The 22,995-nt window shown below is 40.4% G+C and overlaps 1 protein-coding gene across 19 annotated transcripts in view; it reads left to right on the plus strand.

Moving 5' to 3' along the window:
* The window catches only part of DLG2 (discs large MAGUK scaffold protein 2), a 1,248,672-nt gene that overhangs the window by 958,878 nt on the left and 266,799 nt on the right, over nucleotides 1-22,995 (plus strand). For all 19 annotated transcript variants that reach the window (XM_089512900.1, XM_089512903.1, XM_089512905.1 and 16 more), the window contains 3 exons: nucleotides 1,870-2,006; nucleotides 9,190-9,334; nucleotides 10,940-11,081. In XM_089512900.1, coding sequence (XP_089369026.1) covers nucleotides 1,870-2,006; nucleotides 9,190-9,334; nucleotides 10,940-11,081 — 424 coding nt within the window. The remainder of the gene's footprint in view (nucleotides 1-1,869; nucleotides 2,007-9,189; nucleotides 9,335-10,939; nucleotides 11,082-22,995) is intronic.

The following is a 22,995-nucleotide window of genomic DNA, read 5'->3' on the forward strand; positions in this document are numbered from 1 at the left end:
CCGAAAAAGTGTCCTGTTTTATCAATCCAAAACTTAAATCCCATTCTTTGTTCCAAGTGGAGTAGATATGGAGTTGGAATTATGCAGCCTACCAGAGGTTGTCCAATTGCAAGCCCCAGCCTATCCAATGGTGAATGCTAGAAGCTGCAATGCAACCACATCTGGATGGCCACATGATTCCCAACTCTGTACTAAAGGAACCATGAAAAGAAGGATGAGAGAAACCACAAACCTGCTAGGGTGCTGACTCCTGCCATGCTCAACCATCATCCTAAAACCAGGGATGGGGATCTAGCAGCTTTCCAAATGTTATTGGACTACAAGCAGATCTAGCCAGCCAAGCCAGTGTTGAAGGATACAGTGGACCCTTGTTATACGCTGGGGTTTGGTTCCAAGATCCCCTGTGTATAACAAAACCCGTGGATGCTCATGTCCCATTAAATATAGTGACATAGCAAAATAAATAAATAAATAAATAAATAAATAAATAAATAAATAAGGTGCTCCTTATATTATTATTATTATTATTATTATTATTATTCATATAGCGCTGTAGAAAATGGAAAATGAAAAATCAAGCTTTGATATTTGAAATTTATACTTTTTTGGAACATTTTCAAACCGTGGATGTAAAAAAGCCATGTATAAGAAGGGCCAACTCTACTAGTCATGATAGTTGCAATTACACTTACAAGGTCCAATGATTCCTACTCCTGGAGCAGACTCATTGAACCAATTGCTCAATGACAAGCCAATGCTTTTATGAATTCCATTGATTCACATAGTCTACCCTGCTTAGGACCAGCAATTGCAGTCAAGCCAAATTGTACATCTAAAGCAGTATCCCATTGTCAGCAACAGCAAACCAGATGTCTCTGAGAAGAGACATGCAGGACATGATGGCAACACCCTTTCCCTGCTGTTTATCTGTAGTCCACATGCAGCCCCTGGACTCTATTTTATGGCCCTTGAGGTCCCTGAGCTCCCCAAATAACTTATGGTGATCCTATCACAGAGTTGTTTTGGCAAGGTTTGTTCAGAGGAAGGCTGGGAGAGTGTGACTTAGGCTGAGCAGGGATTTGAACAAAAAATTCCTCTGGCTATCAGTTTCATCTTACCAAATTACACTTGCTAGAAACGTACAGGCTGGATCCTGTTTCTGTGAAATAGTCTCACTGTATCACTCACCTTGTCACTTCAGATAGCTTTCCTCTCACATTTAGTGGTTTCTGATTCAGATACTCTCTTTCCTAACTTGTTACACTGGTTGGATTCCAATCCCATTGGCATTTCTGACTCCAGTATCATTGTCCACAGTGTATGCACACAAACATCTTGAGACCCTGGAAAACCACTGCTAGTTACAGTAGATGCTACTGGTTGAAATAAATCATTGATTTCATTCAGGGCTGGCCCCCTCTTTGGGCAATGTGAGATGCCTACCTCAGCTGGCAGAGTGTCAGGGATGATAAATCATGGTACCCACATTGCCACCCTGTAGACAACCTCACCCCCATTCACTGGTACAGCTCATCTCCATCATCATTAACTCCCATCCTTTGTTTCACTCTGAAAATAATACCAAGGTCAACAAGTGGTCATGACAGTGACTTTGGGATTTGACAGCATTTCTGCAGGTGGTGGGAGAGTTAAAACCTCTAATGGACAGTACTAGATATATTGACCCAGCATAAGTATGCACCCTTTCTGTTGCGATGGATTCTACTTTTGAAACACTTTCATGAATAGCACACCCAGATCTATACACTAGCACAGAAAGTTGACTATATATTTTTGGTTGACCTTTACAATGTCTGTCCTTAGTCTATTTTGAATAAATCCCTCCCTCTTCTCCATTTTCTTCCCAAGGTCTGGGATTCAGCATTGCTGGAGGTGTGGGGAATCAGCACATCCCTGGAGACAACAGTATCTACGTCACGAAAATTATCGATGGAGGAGCAGCACAGAAGGATGGAAGGTTGCAAGTTGGAGACAGGCTTCTTATGGTGAGAGGTTGATGTCAATCCTGTATATACCTATAGAAGGTGTGAGACAAATAGAATACATATTCAGAACAGGCTGCATTGCATCCACTTTGTTGTTATGAGCCATCAGGTTGACTTCAGCAGAAGTTGACCATAGAATTATGCTGGATGACTTACAGCATGATTCTGTGGTCAATGTCTGCTGGAAGTTAACAATAGAGTCACACTGGAGGGCCTACAGATGCCTATAAAGAACTGTTTTCCCCAATGGCAGGGGCAAATACAGTGATCCATGAATAATCACATCTGTGAATATTTAACTCATAACAACTGTGGAACAACAACTGTACAAAAGCCTAATTCTTTAACATTTGGTTAAAGGGCCCCAAAACTTAATTCCATGTTAACATTAATGGGGGGAGGAAGGAGAAATTAATGAATTAATAGTTAAGTCAAATACTAAATTAAGAGTTTGTTGAAAAAGAAAGCCAGAGAAAAGATGGCATGTGTTACTGTGGTTAACACCATTGCCCCCCAGTGGTACAATATGTTATTTGTTCCTTTAAAGTGGCTCTTTCTGGACTTCACATTGCCTTTCCCAACCTGGCAGTGTCCAAATGACCTGGACTACAAACCCCACAATTCAATTATTGACTGGAGAGGATGGGATTTGGCAGCCAACATGGAGGAGGCTCTAGTAAAACAAGGGATCTAACAACCTGTCTATTACTGATCTGCATTTCTTCCCCTGCATCCTCACCCATCAAACAATGTATATTGTTTCTCTGAATTAGAGAAGATTAATAAGGAATTAAGGGCAAAACTCAGTTACTAGTCCTATCTAGAACAGACCCATTAAAATGAATGGGATGGTTAAGTCAAAACTAGAATAAATCTCATTGCCTCATTAGAGCTACTCCTGATGGAACTATGTATTGATTTTAACCCAGAGCCCATTTATACTAAAGAATTATAGAATTTCACTTTATCTGCCATGGTTCTGTCCTATGGAATTCTGGGATTGGCATTTTAAAGCTCTAGTGCCTCACCAAGATTCTATAGGATGGAACCATGGCAGCTAAAGTGGAATCATAGTGATATAACTGTGTAGTGCAAAATGGGTCTTAGTTCTTCTGTATATAGAGAGATCTTGTAGCACCTTTGAGACTAACTGAAGGAAAGAAATTGGCAGCATGAGCTTTCATAGACTTCAGTCTACTTCCTCAGATGCATTTAGTGGATTGGAAACCAGGGACAGACATATATATGCCACTGGTATGTGAGAATGTCAATTCAAATCCAAAATCCTGTGTGTATGGAAATGAATTAGCAAGTCCAGTTTTAACGGTGGTTGTTAGTGAACAAAGACACTGGGAACTAGCCATTGTGTATGGAAATGAAGAGGCAAGATCAGTTTGGCTTTGAAAACTAGCCTATAGGTGGGGAGAATAGATGAGTGTAGGACACTCCCAAGGATGGGTCAGATCGTGTTGAAATGTGTGTGGTGCACTAGGAAACCATTATCCTTGTTCAATCTATTGCTGAGGGACTGTAGTTTATGGATGAACTCCAATTCTGCTTTTTCTCTTTCCAATCTACCTTTGTAGTTCTTTTGTTCAAGGACCGCTGTTCTGAAGTCTGAGATGGAATGACCAGGGAGACTGAAATGTTCTGTCACTGGTTTTTGTTCTTATGTCTTATCCATTCAGACCCATATGTACTTTTGAAAGGGTCTAATGCAATGGATGGAGCTGTAATGCTGCTCTCCTGCCTCTGCCAATGTTGACTCTTTCATTCCTCTTTCCCTTCTTCTATTTTCTCATAGTGAGATCTTAGCAGCCTGTTGTTCCCTTTGGTTTCTATTCTTTCAATGCCTGTACATTTTCCTACAAGGCCTAGGGCTGATCTGGACCTGCTTTAAACTGCAAAGGAGCTAGAAGTTAACTATACAGTCAAATCAATTATTCATTCATTTGTTTCATGTTCTAAACAATGTTTAGACTCCACGACCTCTAGAGGATTCATGCTCCCACTAGGGGACTTCTCCAGTGCACATGAGCGAAAGTCCCTCACGTTCATGGATGATGGTTGCCCTGCAGACCCACATTCCTTGGGAATATAGGAGACACATTACTGGACAGGCACAATATACCTTTGTTTATAGCCCACCTTTTCTCAGCCCTAGGACTCAAAGCACTTACAAAAGTTAAAGCAGATACAAAAAAAAGTTTGCATCAGTAGAACCATAGGATGCATCTACATCTACATAGGATGTAGAAAGAATACTGTTTGACATCATTTTAACTGCCATTGCTCCATCCTACAGAATCCTGGGATCTGTAGTTTTGGGAGGCACCCACACTCTTCGACAAAGAAGGCTTAAAGACCCTATAAAACTACAAATTCCCAGGATTCTGTGGGATGGAGCTACAGCATTTAGAGTGGTGCCAAGCTGCATTATTTCTAAAGTGTAGCTGCACCCATATACAAAGTATAAAAAAGAATTAAACTGCCAAAGACATTAAAACATACATTTTAAAAATAAACAAGACCCAGCAGTAGATAATGTTTTTCAAGCTCTTTTTGCATAAATAATTAGTTCAAAGAAAGAAAACTGTTTTTTTTTTAAAAAGTGGCTTCACTGCCACTGGAAGAACACATCAAAGGAAGCCAGCTTAGCAACTGCCTGGGATCAGCCACCAAGAAGGCCTTTCCTGCATTCCCATCAAGTGTGTTATGAGGTTCATGGAACAGAGGATGCTTCTTTGGTTTTGGGTTTGTTTAAATTGAAAGCTCAGAAAACTTCAGCTCCAAACATTTCCCCCGATACCTAGTTTTCAGTTTATAGGGAAGAGGAGCATTTAGTCTTGTAAAAATGTATGTGTTCACAGGCACATATTAAGACTTTGCAGGAGCAGAAGAAAGCCTAGGCAGTGAGGAGAGTTGATCCCCCACTGAAGACTTATATGGGATGGCTTGTCTCACAGTGTGTATGTGTGCGCACACACCTTTTGCCTCATAATGGTTTGGGGTTATAAATTGCTTAGAACCTGTGCTGACCTTAAAAAAAAATGGGGTAGGAGGGCTTATGTGCAGAAGTGGGGGTTTCAGGGGACATCATAGTGGGTTCCAGGGCCCACACATAGCCTCCTAGACTGCACTTTGCTCACCAAAGAATTCAAGAAAGAATTGAGACACTAAAAAACAGAAGTAAGCAGTTTTTTAATTCCACCAAGTAAAGATTGTATTATTCCACTTTTGCAATATCATAAGAAAGGCAAAAAATACAGATGTTATTTGTATGAGACCCAGCATAGTTTAGTGTTTTGAGTGTTGGACTAAGATACTGGGAGACCAGGGTTTAAATCCCCACTCAGCCATGGAAACCTGCTTGATGACCTTAAGCAAGTCACATTCTCTCAGCCTCAGAGGGAAGCAAAGGCCAAACCCCCTCTGAACAAGATTGATCATGCCAAGAAAACCCTGTGATAAGTTTGCCTTAGGGTTGCCATAAGCCAGAAATGGCTTGAAGGCCCTCTACTACAATAACAAATTGCTTGTATACTGCATTGTTTATATTATTTCTCATTCTCCATGTTTGGTATGTCCTTGTGTGTTTTCCTCTGGTAGGGAAATACTATCCTTCTCTTGCTGTTCATGCAAGCCTAGAGTGGGTTCTATACTTTAAAATTTTTGTTGGAAGCTTCAATCAGGATTTTCCCCATCTGAGCTTGCAGAAGTCAGATAGGCACAGCAAGTTTTCCTACCCTGCCAAGTTCTCTTGGGATGCTCCAGGAAGCTCTATCCTAGTGAGTCCCTCCAGCTTCTTATAGTCCGCTGGGGCATTCTGAGCATATTTGCTTTCTATGACTTCTGTTTCAATTCAGGATTGATCTTGACCACTTTCCAATGCCTTTTCTTTTCTCCACATATGTGCATTTCTGTTAATTATATTATTTATTATATTTATACCCTACTCTTAAAGTAAAGGGGCTCCCAGACTGGCATACAATTTGTTAATTGAAGAGTTCCCTGTATTCAGGCTTGCAATCTAGGGTCCTGGCTGCAGGGTCCAAATAAAATGCCTGTGGAGGCACAACTACATAGGTGTTTTGGTGGTCCAACATAACATTTCAGGGGAGTCAGTTGTTCCCAGGCCTCTCCACTCCAGGATCCATGGTTGTTGTTTTTCCCTCAGAGGCCACAGCAATGGCAGGTGGAAACAAGAGGGAGAGGTTTTCACCAGCTACTGGGGCTCAGGCATGATGGAAAAGAACCCAGTTCTTCTTCTCCTTCAGAAGCCAAAGAAATGGCAGTTGGATCCTAGAAGGAGAGGCTCTGACCATCCACTGGGGCCCATCTATGATGGAGCTGTATATTTCTTATCTGTAAGAAAAATAGTGACCCATTAAGCCAGATACCACCAAGGCCTCCTGCACTGTGTATTTATGTGAGACAAAGACATGTAACTGAATCTGTTGTTTTTCATTCCCCAACATTTAGTCAGCACCAGATGCAGCCCATTCAGGATGAAACATCAATAATTAGGAGAAACAATAGACCCTCTTTCTTTTTTAAAAAATGGGGGCTGTCAGCAAAAGAAGAGAGAGCTGCTTCAGTTCCAGAGATCTCCAACTTGTAAGCTTTTAAAAAGCCTACATGAATAAGTAGCAATAGCCAATTACAACCCTCCAGCTCACAGCTGTTCCCCGGGGAATGCTCACTCAAGTTGCACTTCAAAAGACACCACAAGAAGAGGATGATGAGCATGAAATCATTTTCAAGAGTCTTCCACAAAAGGATGAAACTTTGGGGCAGCAAAAAAGGGCACTTGTCTCCCTTTTAGATCCAATCCAATCAGATCCCAATGAGACATGTGCAGCAGATGTAAGGAACAATTTTCCACTTGAACAGGAAATTTAAATAAAATTTGTACATGTCCCCAGAACTCTTTGCCTGGCTTCCACTCTTTCTCCTGACATTTCTGCCAGCTTGATTTTCCTGAATTCAAACAAACCTTGCTTGGAGGAACCCAAGATGCCGGAGTGCCTCTAATCTTTAGAGGTGAAGCTAGAATATCTCCAGATTGACTGAAAGTGGCCAGATGAATGAGGATATGGATCACTTGAGATAAAAACCACACATAGTGTTATTTATGTTTTGCCTTTATACACTTCCTTTTCTTGGTGCATCTGGGAGCAGTATGAATGTTCTCAGATACACTGTTTCATTCAGGAACTTTCAGTGAGACTGCTTAACTTTTGAACACAGAATTTATTCAAGAAGATTCTGACCTGATAGGGAACTCCCAGCCTTAAGATGTTTTGGATTAATACTCCCACCATCCCTTACTATTGACCATCCTAGGTTGATAGATCTAAGGTTGCCAGGTCAGCAGAATCTTATTATTGAAAACATATCCAGAGAAAGGTGACCAAGATGATCAAAGATCAGGAAACAGAGTCTTATGAAGAATGATTTATGTTTAGATCCTGTCAGGCAGTGTTCATGTTTATTAGTGAATAGGGCAAGATCTATGGGCACATTTCCTCCATATATTCACTGAAGTACACAATTTTCCTATTGTGTGTACTAATAGCAAGTGTGTGAGATGGTTTGGCTTGATTATTAGGGACCAGAAAAGGGAAAGGGATGGAATTGGCTATTCCATCCTTACAGGCAAGAACAAATAATTTCCATAGTTTTCTTGCCAAAGTAGGAGGGAAAGCCATTGTTTTGCAGTTTTCTCCTGTCCCATATTTATGAATCTTGAAGGGTGGCAGAGCATTATTCTACACAGAAAGGTATGAGGTTTTTCTACACCAAGAAACCCCCCCCCCACACACACACACACAGTTTCACTGCTGTGTTATCCTTCCAGCTGGGTTTCTTGCATGTTGAAAAACCTTTCTCTTTGTAAAGAAATGACTAACAACAAAATCCTTTCCATCTTTATTCTGCATTATTTTTTGCATGGAGATATAGTGGCAATGACAGACAATGTGGTAGCTTCTTCTTTTCTTTTCCCTTTCATTTCTACAAATGTGGAGAGTTGGTTCCATTCTAAGAAAATAGTATTGTTGTAAAATTTCAGTTTTAAAAAAAATCTATGTCAAGTTTTGAGTCATTGCTTTCATGCAAATAATAAACTTTTTATTATTATTATTATGTATTTTGTGTGGTTTTGGAAGCTTATAAGGAAGGCAATATACAGTTGGCCCTCTAGATCTGCAGGCTCCAGATACCTGAATTCCACCAACTGCATTTATGTTGCTGCCATTTAATAATACGAGACTTGGACACCTACATTTTTTCATATCCATGCAGGATCTGGACACTAAACCCACATGGATATGAAGGGCCCACTGTATTTCCAAAATGTTTTCACTGTAATAGATACATCAGGTGCTTTGACAACTCTGTTTCTCTGGATTTTACACATACTCCATTTTTAAGATTAGCAAATGATGTTTGCAAATAGTATGTAAACTAGCTTCAATTAGTTTCTAGGCAAAGTATGAAGTGTTTGTTATTACCATTAAAGCTTTATATAGTTTGGGTCCAGGTTACCTACAGGATTGCCTTCTCCCATATAATCTGCCTCCTACAATCAGGTCCTCCAGGAGACATCTCCTTCAGTCAGCCAAAACTAGGCTGATCATTACTGTCTGAGTTTAAATCAGCAGTAAAGACCAGTCTCTTCTGGCAGGCCTATCCAGATCATTTTAAAATTATGGTTATAAAGTACTTATTGATAGATGTTAATATGCATTGATTTTATATGCTTTTATATGGTATATTGTTTTATACTTATAAAATCATGTCTATGAAGCCTTTGAAACCAATATACTATAAAACCATGTCTGTGGTTTATATGTGTTGTATTACTTGTTGTTGTTGCCCACCTTGATCCACAAGGAGAGGCAGATAATAATAATAATAATAATAATAATAATAATAGTAATAATAATCCCAAAGTATTTGGAACCATTATCGATGTATCAGTCTCCATTCTTTGTCCGGTATTTCCTGGCTCTTAATAGGATTTCTTCTATATAGCCTCTTACCTGTAATAACCTAATTGCTATCATTCATTTTATTTCTTGAGTAAACATTTCTCTTTTTTTTCTTACTGGGTGAATGATTGGCACTCCTGTTTCTCTGTCAGCATAGCCTAATAACCCTATCTCTTTCCTGCCATTAGGTAAATAATTACAGTTTAGAAGAAGTAACACATGAAGAAGCAGTAGCAATATTGAAGAATACATCTGATGTAGTTTATTTAAAAGTTGGGAAGCCTACCACCATTTACATGACTGATCCTTATGGCCCACCAGATATTACCCATCGTAAGTAATTATTTTCCTTTTTTAAAAAAATCAATATATGCTTCCAAATAGCGTTTGGAGTATCTTTTTAGTTTGATGACAAAGGGCCAGAGGATAATGAAATGATGGTGGGAGTTGTTAAAACTTCATGTGCCATTTTCTTTTATTTAAGTAGAGTAGCCTGAAGTCTATATGAGCCTCCCTCCCTTGGTCCAGTTTACTTTTGCTTTACTTCCTAGCCTAAAAGGGTCTTCCCTCTTCTACACAATCATTAAAGCCCTCTTCAGTTTGCACTCTGGAAGCCCTGTGTTATGCGGAGGTTATGGTAGAGTGCTCAAGTGGGCCTTTAGAGATCTACCTATTGTGTTGGGCCTGTCACATTCCTTCACCCTGACCTACCTCACAGGATCATTGTAAAAATAAAGATGGGAAGAGGAGAGCCATGCGTGATGTCCTGAATTCATCATACATGGAGGAAAGATGGGGTGTAAAAGCAACTAATAAACTTAGGCACGTTACAGACATGCCTAAAAGTACGTGCTCAGCACGTACTAGGGTTAGAAAGGGGCGTCCCTTCTGGACGCCCCCAACCCTAGTATGTGCTCAGCACGTACAAAATGATGGCGCCCGTTCTACACGGGGGCCACCATGACGACGTCACCACCGCGCTGCTTCCAAACAAGGCGGCACGGTGGTGATGTCATCGCACCGTGCGAGGGCGCCTAGAGCGCCCTTTCCGCGGCATGAGAAGGAGCTCCGAAACGGAGCTCCTTCTGGGGTTTGCGTCGCTGGGCGCAGCCTTTACATGGCTGCGCCAGCGACGCAGAAGAGAAAAGGGCCGAGCAGCCCCTTTCTCCTCCTCCCCACCGCCATCTGGTGTCCTTGGGGCATGAAGCCCCAAGGACACCCCTTTCCAGGCCGCAGGGAAGCAGCCTTTTGCAGCTTCCCCGCGGCCTGGAAAGCGGCGGATCAGGGCCTTGGAGGCTGCCGTTGTGGCAGCTGAGGCCCCAATATAGCAGGGAAAGGGCCGGATGCAGGCCACCCCAAAGGGGCGGTCTGTAACGCGCCTCAGTTCTTGAAAGCTTTGTATATATGTGTTCATGCAAAAAAAAGAAAAAAAGAACCAACACCAAAAAACCAACAACTCTGGAACAGGATTATGGGTGTAAATTATACATCTGGGAGACAGAAATGTTACCTTAAGTTTGCAGAGTTAAACAGTGGTTCTACCATGAAACATTATTAATGGACTGGGATATGTTCCACCACAAAATGTTGTGGAGTAACCCAAACCTATGACAAAAGGTTGAGGGAGTTGGGCATGCTCAGCCTGGAAAAGGGGCTGGACCTGAGTATCTGTGGAGTCCTTTCCAAATCCATGGAACTATGTGAATCTCATATGTGCATCTTCAAGCCCAGTGTACAATGAGCATCCATATATACAGATATGTTTGAATGTAATGCAGATGTTCTGAATCCTAGAAAAAATTCCCAACCTCCTTTATAGGGGAGCTTCCACATGTGCAAAATGCCAACAGGATTCTGGCCATTGTATATCAAGAGCACTATAGTAAACTGTTTAATGCCAAATTTCACTAATGGTAAATATCTATATTCCACTTCCAGCTTATTCCCCAGCAATGGAAAACCATATACTGTCTTCAGGCAACAATGGCACTTTAGAATACAAGGCGTCTTTAGCCCCCATCTCACCGGGAAGATATTCGCCTATCCCAAAGCACATGCTAGTGGAGGATGACTATACCAGGTCAGATATCCATCTTTACTTGCCTGCTTTTGATTAAGTCCTTGCTTTAGGGAATATGCTTTTAAGATGGTCATTAGAACCATTCTCAGTGCAGAAGCAGTGAAATAATCTTATTATGTAGGAAAGAGACATTAGTCTAACATTTATTTAGATAACAGCAGGAATATGATGCTTATATTTTAACATTGGGAGAGCAGAGTAGACTGCTCTTTTTGTTCATCTTGCTTTAGTGAGGGGTGAGGAATCATTGCCCATGGATCCACATGCATCTATATGCACTTCCAAGGTATTAGGATATCTGCTAGTTTTCAGTCCCTGCACCAGTCCTAACCTTCCTTTTCATTTATGGTCCCCAATGACCTGAAATGCATGGGTTGAAGCTGCATTGGAGGGACTACTATCTTTCATCTGCTCCTCTAGTAGCAACAAATAATGTGCTTCCCTATCTGGACAGATAGCTAAATCCCTGTAACCCATTACTGAAGAAATTTGAAAAGAGTCAATTACATGACAAAACAAATTTCATTTTATATCTCTTTATAAAGGGCATCTGCTGAATCAGCTTGTTTGGGCCTAGCCACAGATACAAACAATCTCAGTCCAATATAACTGTCATATGCCATTAAGGTTCAGATGTATATGGCTGCTCTGATTGTTTGGGCTGCTAGCATATCCTAATCATTTGAACTGTTCATCAGTAGGATGTGCCTTTTCCCTTAGCACATTCTCCCCTGCTCAAAATATATGTGCACTTTTTCATTTTACACTGGTTTTCAGCATTTATGAATGCTATAACTATGACAAGGGCACAGTGGGTATTTTAAGACTCCTCTTACAATGTTGTCTTTCTGCATGACAGTATTCTTATTGTAGTGAATGGATTTCTGATTACAGTATATTAAAAAAAAACACTACTATTCTACCCTCGTTGCAAAGGTTTGCTACACTGTTAATAAATCATAATTTCTGATCATTATGTGCAACACTGTGACCTGAAAATTATATAACAGGATGGACTGAGGGATCTCTATGAGAATTCTGAGTACCTGCACCAAGCTATAATTCCTAATGTTTTGAGATTTTCCCTAATTTAATCAATGTTAAGTATGGCTCTAATCTAGAAGTTGAATGCCCTATGTTATTAAAACAATGTTATCTTTCTTCCCACAATTAACCTTTAGTGCAAAACAGTCTGGATCATGTATTGTATTATGATTTATTCATTAACCTGTTTGCTTCAAGAAGTGAATTATGTTAGACAGAAGGGAATGAGGGAAGCAGCCAAAAGTGTAAAACTGAAGCTGATTTTTCCTCATTTTATCAAGTACTTAATTGGCTTATGCCACTGAGGACCATTCACACATTACTCAAAGAGAGGTTTAACTCGATGTGTACATTCACCATAGAGCTTCAGCCACATGTGTCTTTATGATGAGTTTGCCTACCTGGTTTCTATGTTGGTGAACAGATGCTTCGCATTTGGGAGAGAGCTAGATATTTGGCAGCAAACCCAAGTCTGAGAACATGGATTCCCACTTCTGTAGAACAAAGTGGGAGAGAAACAAAAAGTGAAGCATTCTTTGCTTTAGCAATTCTCCCCAAGAAGCTTTTTCTGGATTTGAGGCAACACTTGGGAAGCCCAAGATTAGCAGCTACAAAAAAGAGCCCTGGGAACAGAAAAGGTACAGCAGCCAATACTTAGGCATCATCGTTGAAAGCTATGCTTCCTCAACCACTTTACTGTACAGTTGTTGCAGTACTGAGACCTTGGTTGACCTTGGGCAAGTCACACGTTCTTAGCTTTTGAGGGAGGCAATGGTAAACTCTTTCTGGGAGGAAAAAATGCTAAGAAAACCCCATGATAGATTCACCTTAGGGTTGCCATACATCGGAAATGACTTAAAGGCATATGACAAGAACACAACCAACACCATAATCAACACCAACATTGCAGCCCAGATGTCCAGGCCTATGTTTGCTGCCAAACCAGTAGGGTACATGATTTGACCAAGGTAATGAGTGAAGTGGTCCTCATTGGGGAGCACTGCACCAGACAAAGTTCTGTGTTCTGGGTCCCTTGATGATGTTGGCCCTAGTGACCTCTCTCTCTTTTTGCAGATATGACTTCCCTTGGTAGGTGTGTCCCACTGGAACAGGGATAACTGCCAGCCAATAGGGGGATTCTCATGAGTGCCAGAGATACAATCAATCACTGAGACAAACCAATAAGCAAAGCAAAACAAAACCTTTTAATTCTTTTTGTTCACTTCTGCCTGCTGGGAAGGGAGAAGATCTTATGCCTTCTTTTAGAATAACTTTAAAAGTGCACCGATACATGCTTTCGTGGGCACCAGCTTGTGAACCTGCTTTAAATGTAGTGTTGTTTTTTTCAATGTGAATATTTTCATGTTGCTCAGTTTGCTCCTTAAGAAACAAAAGCCAGTGTATGCCAGTGGTTTGATTGGGAGCCCGGAAGTCAGCTCTGGTCCCTTTCTTAGCTGCTGATATGATTATTATTTCTTTGGACATCATCTTAAACCTTTGTTTTTCAGGGCTTTATTGATGCTATACAAAATTGCTACTGAGAGCTTGCTTGCTTGTGTAATGAGTTTGTAAACTGTAGATGAGAAGTAATAAACAATGTGAAGCTTTGGCATTACCACAACATGTATTTGGGAAGGAGAAGAATGGTTTTGAATAAATTTGGAGATTTTTTTTTTTTTAAGGTTGCAATCCTTTACTGACTTAACTGCAAGGAACTTCTACTGAACCTTCCTTTAATCCAGTGAGATTTGGCTCTGAGTAGGTTTGCATTTGCACTGCATTGTAATTGTATGAAACTATGTACCAAACTGGAGTGGAATGTGTGTAAATTATGTAAGCAACTTTTAGGTTTCATTTCAAGACTCACCAATGCCTGCCATGTTATTGCTAGCTACTAATACCTAATACTTATATAGGGGCTTCCAAAAATATAAGAATGGAGCAATTCAACCCTGCGTGCTCAAATCACAGGTTCATCCAGCCCAGCAATGTCGGCCTAGCTTAAGATTTTCAGATGCTGCACATGTTTTTTCTGTCTTTCTTCACTTATAATATTGTACCTCTGGTTAGAAGAACATTGGATCATTGCTCAGTGGTAGAACATATGCTTTGCACACAGAAAGCACAGATTTAATCCCAGATATCTCAAGTGAACAAAGAACACTGATAACAGATGAGTGCTTTTATGTGAGATGATGAAGTAGAGACAGTACTTGATGGAGAAGCTTCCTATGACCTAGTCAGGGCCAGCCCTACCAGGAGACAAAGTAAAAGCAGTCGTCGGAAGTGGCAGAGCAGCATTTCCATCCCTCTAGCTGTGTCCCCTAGCCATTTTTCATGGTTGGAAGACATAGATGTGCGTGCTACATATCCTGGTCACACTAGCCAGCTGTTCAAGCATAGCAGGAGATGCTTTTATTACAACTAGTTCTGAAGTAAAATTCAACTTACAATCTACTTGGTTTCTGACATTGGAATAGGGTGGATGTGCCATCTTTATTTTGCCTCGGACAGCCAAAGGTCTTGGGCCAGCCTTTTTCTAGCCATTGTATTTCACTCTCATTGCATCTCTGCATAATAAGATATATAATCTATAGACAGCCATTTACTTCAGCCTTTGCCAAATCATCTCCACGGTCAGTTTGGTTCCTGTTTGCTGCAGTATTCTCTCCTATAGCTTTGTATATTAGTATTAGGTGCTGGTTTTTTTTTTGTTTGTTTGTTTGTTTTTTAAGAAAAACAAAAATAGAAAGGAACTTGATCATTACTGAAAATTCTCTATGCTGCTTTGCATAGTAACCATAGTGACAGCAATGTATGGAATGGGCGTTCCATGCGGTGGCTGATCATGGAGGTGCTGCCAGCGTTTTTCTGCTCCGTTTCCATTAGGAAACTATAGAGAGGGAACTATATCCTGCAATTTGATCCAACTGCATGCCTGTCTGCCACTTAGCCTCATGCATCAGTGATGAGAGAAAGAGAGAAACTGAGGATGAAATGTTTTCCCCCATTATTAATTCATGGCTACCGTATTTTGATGGTGCTTCTTACATATCTTTGGCTTCTCTGTCCTGTTTCATTACGAGTATTAATCTTTCATTGTTAAGCAGTTCTGCTTGTGCAATGTAATGTAGTTTTAGGTAAGGATCTAGGCTAACCAAGCACATGCTATTCTCTTTCAAAACAAATCAGCAATTTTTTTTATGTTGGAAATGTTAATGTAAACTTCTTCAAAGAAAAGGAGTTGTAAGGCCCCATACAAACAGGCCAAAATAAAGCTGTGTTGGGTCACTTTGGAGGTATGCTGTTCAAATGATGCATGTGTCCTAAGAGGCCAGAAACTGTGCCAAAGCTGTGCTCCAGTCCTTAGGACTGGATCATGGCTTTGGCGCAGCTTCCAGACTCTTAGGACGCATGCATAATTTAAACAGCATACTTCCAAAGTGACCTGAAGCAGCTCTATTTTGGCCAGTCTGTATGGGTCTGTAAGTCAGCCAAAATAAGTACACATGGGATAAGTGAAGAAAAGCCAGCTAGAACTATGTGACCATCATTTCAGTGAAGGGGACTTTCCTTCCCCTATAAGTCTAAGAGAAATTAGAATACCGGGCCTAGTGAATCAAGGATCCAACTTATTTAGAGAAAGAAATGTATTTTTCTCCCCCCAGGACAGACAAGAATCCAATGAGGATGGGGGCCCTGAGACACATATAATAATATAGTTTGTTAAGATTGCCAAGTCACTGTTGCAGAGTCCATGTGTTGGGGAAATTCCATCAAGCTAGCAAATTCAATAGAAGTTTTGACTATAGGCCATGTACTGCCTCCTTAAGGTAAAAAACCACCCCCCAATCTTTGTTACATAACCTAATCCCCAGTGCCTTGGTGTAATGGTGAACATGATGTAACCTTCACAGTGTCTTTGAAGGGAAACCAAGGGAACACAAAATCACTTGCCCATTCAAAGCCATGCTAGTTTCCTCTTCACTGGAACCTTGAAAAGAGTTCACCAAGAATTTTTAAGTGATCCTAGAAGTCAATGTTCCCATTAGTGTAGATTCTACTTAGAGTTTCCAACTCTTGCTTGGAAAGCCATTATATCCCAAAGTGGGGAACTGCTAACTTAAAGGCCTAATTAGGCCAGCAGGGAATCCCAGTCCAGCCTGGGCAACTCAGCAGGCTCATCCCACTCCATTTTTAATGCCCTGTTTTCTCATGAAATGGCACATTAGAATTACCAGGTTATGGCCCTTAGGGACTATTGTGCCACCCCAAATACACTTAATCCCATCTATTTTCAGCTGCTATGTAGAATTAGGCCTGCTTACTCCTTGAATGGGAGACTACCAGAATCTCCAAATCGGGTGAGGAAACCTAGCTGTAGCTGTCATCTAGAGTTAACAGTATTGAGGTGCCAATGGTCTGGCTCAATATAAGGTAGTTTCTTATGTCCCCGTGCTCCTCCTCCACTTCAGGGAAGGCAAGGAGTGCATGTGAAGTCAAATATGCTCTGCCAGCAGTCCAGGCACCCTCAGAATCTGGATATCAAAATCAAGAAGGCCAACTGAGTCTACTTCACTATCCATTCCCCCTTACTCTCATGGGAAAGTGAACGGGGAATGAGGCTAGGTAGATTTGGCCCATGCTCCACAAGATGGCTTAGTCCTTTGGCCAAGAGGCACTTCATTCCTCCCATGTGGCACCTTGGGTGGATACTCAGAGACATCAGGCAGTATAGCCATGCCCATGACCTCAAGAACATGGTCATCCCTCCTAGTATCATTCATCCTGCAGGAGAGTCATGCACAAACATACGCCCCACATCAAATTAGTTCTCCATCCCTTCAGTTAGAGGTAAGCAACTTACAGTCATTCAATCTTCTGCTTCTCCTCCTCCCAGGCAATCCCACAGGGCTCTTTGTAGGTAGTGTGATGTCAAGAGAATGAGCAAAATCTCTGATTTCTGACCTGCATTGCCACCCAGTGGCAACGTAGACTTTCTACTCCAATTTCATAGGAAGTATCACTTAGAGGCGGCTAATACCAGGCACTGGGGAAACATTTTGGCCTGATTGGTTACAACTGTGTTACTCTAGCAAGACCTTGTTATGTGGACCCCTCAGGCTATGGACTAGGCGGTCAAATTCCCCAAAGGCATGTGATATAAAAATAACTTAATGAAAGAAATTTTAAAAATGGATGCAACAATAGCATCCATCCTTGCAGCTAGTCTGATACTCATTAAAAGATGGTTTAGTGAAAGATGATGTATCTTGGTAGGTGAGTCTTTTGTCTGTACCATCTCCCTATTAATAGCATATTTGGTTCTCACTTAACAACCCCAAGAAATAGATTAGGTTGAAAAAGAGTGACTTGTCCAAGGATTGCTATACCTGACATAGTGACTGGTCCAGGTTACCTCAATAGCTTCATGACTAAAGAGTAAGTTCAAAGACTCCCAGGACCATTGCTTTAACTGTTGCACTGTACTGTCTTGAAGACAACTTCCATCTTGTATTGAAAACTGCTGTTGGCCAGAAGGATTTTTCCAGTCATTTAAATAACATTTTCGATAATTCACAACATTTTCTGATTACACAGGATCTTGTCCTCATGCAATGTAATACTTACTGCTGCAGCTTCTTTTAGCACTGTCCAGTACCTGCTTCTGAAGAATGCATTTCTTTCATATTTGCAAACATATGGCATCATGCTTTTGTACTGGAGAATATAGTAGTATCCTGCTCCTTGCAAATGTCATCTAAGAACCATTTCCCTCATGCTACAATTATATTATTGCTATTAAAAACAATGCAATGGTGAAGTTGTATGAAAAGTCAGGAAATGTTCACATTTTCTGTCCTTTAATTCACCAGCCATCAACCTCATGGAGATATACCATGACTGAGCTTAATCTTTAATTAAACAGCAAGGAAAAGGCACAGTAAGACCCAAGAGCTGTTAAAGGTGTGGAAAAGAATAGTAATTCAACTCACTGAGCAAGCTGCAAACTTTTGTTCTGTAAGAGACATCTGATTATGGGTGCATCTGCACTGTAAATATAATGCAGTTTGACACCACTGAAATGGTGCTGGTTCCATCCTACACCATCCTGGGATTCATAGTTTTGTGAGGCACCAGCACTAAGTGGCAGAGAAGGATAAAGGCCTTGTAAAAATACAAAACCTAGGATTCCCTGGGATGAAGCTACAGAACTTAAAGTGGCATGAACTAGCTTTATTCCTACAGTTTAGATGCACCTTATGTTAAGAATAAAACTTGTTTTGCTTACAGGTAATATCAGAGAATTCAAATGTCATGAACTGAGTTTGAAAGGGAGGAGAAGCATTCAATCTAGTCCAGGGAAATGAGAAACCTATGAACTGCATTAATTTGGTATCTATTTAGTTTTTCTAGTCCACCAAACCAGCTGTATCTGTATGTTCTTAGTCCATCAAGCTAAGTTTTATATGAAGGGAAATGGTCAGTTATCTCAGAGGTTCTTGTTTCCTTCTTCCCTGATCTTTCATATGCCTGAATGAAGACAAGATCTGCTGTTTTCTTAAATCACAGATTCATGTGATATTTGGCATGGCCAGTGGATTTTGGCTGATAGTAAGTGCTCAAACTATAGTTTCTGAAGATGGAATATGTAGTAAAACTGTGGTTTTTATGAAACCGTGAGTTTTCCCCCCCATAGCAAGACATATGAGTTGTGTGGTGAGTGGAGGGACTGCTTTGGGGTATGTGGCTCATTTCTGATACAATAATCTGTAATTTGTTGAACTAGGAACAATAAACTGGCCTATATAATGTTGCCCTTTTGCTTGTTCTCAGTTTTTCAAAGCCAGAGTCTCAGGATTTAAGTCCCAAGACATCTTAAAAGGATTGTTCAGCATGACAGTCAGTAATGCAATGAACTTTCTGACAGAGAGGTCATAGAATTATAGAGTTGGATGAGACTACAAGGGCCATCTAGTCCAACTCCCTGCCATGCAGGAATACACAGTCAAAGCACTCCCAACATATGGCCATCTAGTCTCTGTTTAAAAAACTCCAACGCACCACACTCCAAGGCAGTGTGTTCCACTGTCAAACAGTTATTACCATCAGGATGTTCTTCCTAATGTTGATGGAATCTCTTTTCCTGTAACTTGAATCCATTGCTCCTTGTCCTATGCTCTGGCACAGCAGAAAATAAACTTGCTCCATCCTCAGTGTGACATCTCTTCAAATATTTAAGCATAAAGATTGCCCTGTTGTGACTGTTTCCTGCCATGCACAACTGTAGGAGTACTAGGTATGTTCTGAGTCGCAGCTTAGACAGGACCACAATGAGGATCACAAGGCCCAGAATCCTATGGGGAGATCCCCCTGTTCAGTGTATCAACAGGTAGCTGTCCAGACTCGTTTTGAAGTCATCCAGAGAAGGATGCTTTGATTGAGAGTTCCTGCATGGCAGGGGGTTGGACTGGATGGCCCTTTGTGGTCTCTTCCAACTCTGTGATTCTATGAGACCTCAAGTGCTCTTTGGGCAATTGGTCCCATTGCCAAATCATTCTCACTGTCAAAATGTTCCTTCTAACATTCAATAAAAATCTACACACACACACCCAAAAAACCTATTAGACCTAGTTATACCCACTGAGGCATCAGAGAACAACTAATGTTCTGCACACATCAAGTCCACATTGTAAAAATATGCCTGAGACTCCTAAGCACATGCATTCCATAGTGGCCTTACCACTGCAGGGGTGTGAATATTTTGGCCCTCCAGATTTTGTTGGATTGCACTTCCCAGTAGTCCTGGCCAATATAGCCAACAGTGAGGAATGTTGGGAGTTGTAGTTCAGGAATATCTGGAGGGACATACAATTCCTACCTCTACTTTACAGCTGTGGAAGAAGTTTGTAGAAGATAGAAAGCATGAAATCCACAGTGCTTAGCAAGTAAAAACAATAATCCTGTTAAGGCTTAGCTCTGGTTAGGTATTAAAGATTGCTGAATAGAGTCCTTAAAGCAGTAAAAAAAAAAAATTGCCAACAAATGGGTGTTTGGTTACTTTGTTGTGCAACTCTGTGTATAGCGATGTTATGGCGACACAAAGAGCCAATGAAAAAAACAGCAGAGGTAGAAAGGTGTTCACAGATTGAAAGCTCCAGGGAGTGTCTTTTGTATCGACAGCAGCCAATTTCTTGTTTGCTTGCATAAACTACATGATATAATTGAAAGCTTTCTCTTCCTGGAAAGAGGCCTGTTGCTGCAGAGGTCAGGTCTTTCGTCATTTGAAGTATTTGGAGTGAATACTGATTATTTGAAGCTGATCAAGCAGCAGTGTCCTAGCTACCCTTGAGTGAGTTTGGATAGAGCAAGGGAAAAATTAAATACAATAAAGCCAAGCAGGAGACAAAGGTACATTGCAGTCAAGAATAATGAGAATTTCAGTCCTAGTCCGCAGGCGTCTGTAATGAGTAGAGTTCCCTCGTTCAGCTTCTCTGTGGTAAAGCCATAATGAGGTGACTTTTTTCCCTCCTACTTGCATTTCTATGAAACAGATTTTCCCTCCTTAGGGCTTCCCTTCTCTTCCGTGCATTATGACATCTGAGAATGGTAATATCACGAAAATCTCTATTGTTATTACTACTGATATAACTGCTGCTAGTGCTGTGGATAGGGAAAACACAAATGCAATAGCTCTTTCCAATTTTTGTGCCCCAGCAGGTGATACTCAAAAGCAGTTGCCTTGGTTCCTGGAGGTAGCATATAGCTATTGTAACCAAAGTCCAAAATTGGGAACCTCCATTTGATGGATGTTCCCAATTTGGTTCACTGAAACTCCCTGACAAGCCCTGTCCCTGGGAACCCAGCAAGGAGAGGAATCCCTAGTATTAACTACAGTCATTTATCAAGGATAATGTCAAAGCTTCCCTAAACCAAGTGCAAACTCAGCCAGGGTTTCTTTCATACTTTATTGATTTATTTAAGATTTTTCTAAACCATGCCCCAGCCCACAAGGGCTCCCAAGACAATGAACAAATAAAAGCAATTAAAACAATGCAAAGATTTAAAAAAAACATTTTAGGCACATATTAAAATCCTCTGTAATTTTTTTTAAAGATTGCAACAGTCCTAAAATGCAGTTTTAAAACAAGTAAAAGAGACCAATTTCAAACACTGAAGGCTGTGCAGAACAGTACTGTTTTGGAAGACTGCTGGAAGCTAAAAAAAAATGGAGCCACTCTAACTTCCATTGATAAGAAATGCCAAAGCATTTGAACAAAATTATAGTGCTATGATTCTCCTTTAACTGCCTTGGTTGCCTCCACTGGAATCCAGGGGTTAGTAGTTCAGTAAGTTTTAAGTACTCATCCCTAAAGTGCAAATCCCAGGATTCCATAGGATTGGATCATGGCAGTTAAAGTGGAATCATAGCACTATAAATGTATGGTGTTAAAGGGCCTTTTTCTCTGGTCTGCAGGCAGAGGAACCCCAAGGTAAGAGCACTGCCTTTATCAGTTAGACTTGGTATTTTTTCTTTGGGTGCAAGTGTGTTTGATGTTAAATGTAGCCTGCTTAATGACATCACCAGGAGTTACCTCTTGTGGCATCAGAAAGGTGTCAAGTTTTGATCCTGAAATATCAGGGTTAAGGATAGTCCCAATCTGGAAGCCCTAACTTATTCTTGTACATGTGTGATCATGTTTGCTTTTGTTATCAACCTTGACGCTTTAGTGAGAAGACTACAAATTCTGAAAATTAATTAATATTTGGGGGGGCACAGTTCTAATGTTTATTTCTGATCCTAGCTGCTTCATTAAAATGGTTAATGGTTAAAATGATACAATATAAGTAATTTGTTAAAAATCTAAACCTTTTCAGGATGTACCATTTCTCAGATGTCACCACAAGAAGAGATATTTGTCAAAGATAGATAGATAGATAGATAGATAGATAGATAGATAGATAGATAGATAGCATTGCAAATTGAAGCAGAGGGAAAATGGCTTCCTAGCAAAACCTGTGAAAGAATACAGTGAGAAAACAGGAGTAGAGAAAAACTATACCAAATATAATGGAGAGGTGCCAGTGAGGTTGGGGAAAGGGGGATGCAGTAACATAGAAAGTATTTGGAAAATGTAAGAAAGAAAACACAAAGATGTATCTTTGAGGTTGGACAATTACTGGTAACAACACTAGTTGTATGTCTAGTTTGTTTGCTTCTAAAATTCTCCATTGCATGGTTGTGTCAGGCTAGGTTAATATAATGTGTAAGCCACCATTGTTGTGATATTTTACTCAAGCGGATCTTTATATAAAAAGGGGATTGTGTAATAGAATTATTAAATCTGTAGCTGGCTTTTTGAAACCGGAATGAGTTGGGTCTAGATTTGGTCATGCTTTGAGTATATCCACTGGACCCAATGAGGCTTAAGTGAGTATTGTCTAAAGTGGATCCATTTCAACATAGGTAAACTCATTTAAATGGTCAAATCAAATTGGTGGTAGTCTGAAGGGGAGTCATAATGTTTTCCCCAAAAAAGAAATAGAAATCCAGTTCTTTAGGTTTCCATTGCATACCTGAAAGTATTGCTCTGATTTATTTTCATATGCTTCTACCTGTTGTATATTTTTGCCATTTACTGATAATATTTACAGGTAGGATTTCTCACTAATGTCTCTATAGTCATACCAACTTTCAAAGTGACTTCTTTAAGGCCTATAAGTAAACAGAACTTCCTAAAATAACTTTGGTATGATTTTGTTTTGCAAATTCACTTGTACTCTGACAGTTCATTTCTGTGGATGGTAAAATTATTTCAATCAAAGCATTTTTTTAATAAAAAGGATGTTAAATTTCTGTAAAACATGT

This window comes from Sceloporus occidentalis, unplaced genomic scaffold (assembly GCF_023333645.1).
Source record: "Sceloporus occidentalis isolate IW3139 unplaced genomic scaffold, rSceOcc1.0.p SCAF_2, whole genome shotgun sequence".
Lineage (NCBI taxonomy): Eukaryota > Metazoa > Chordata > Lepidosauria > Squamata > Phrynosomatidae > Sceloporus > Sceloporus occidentalis.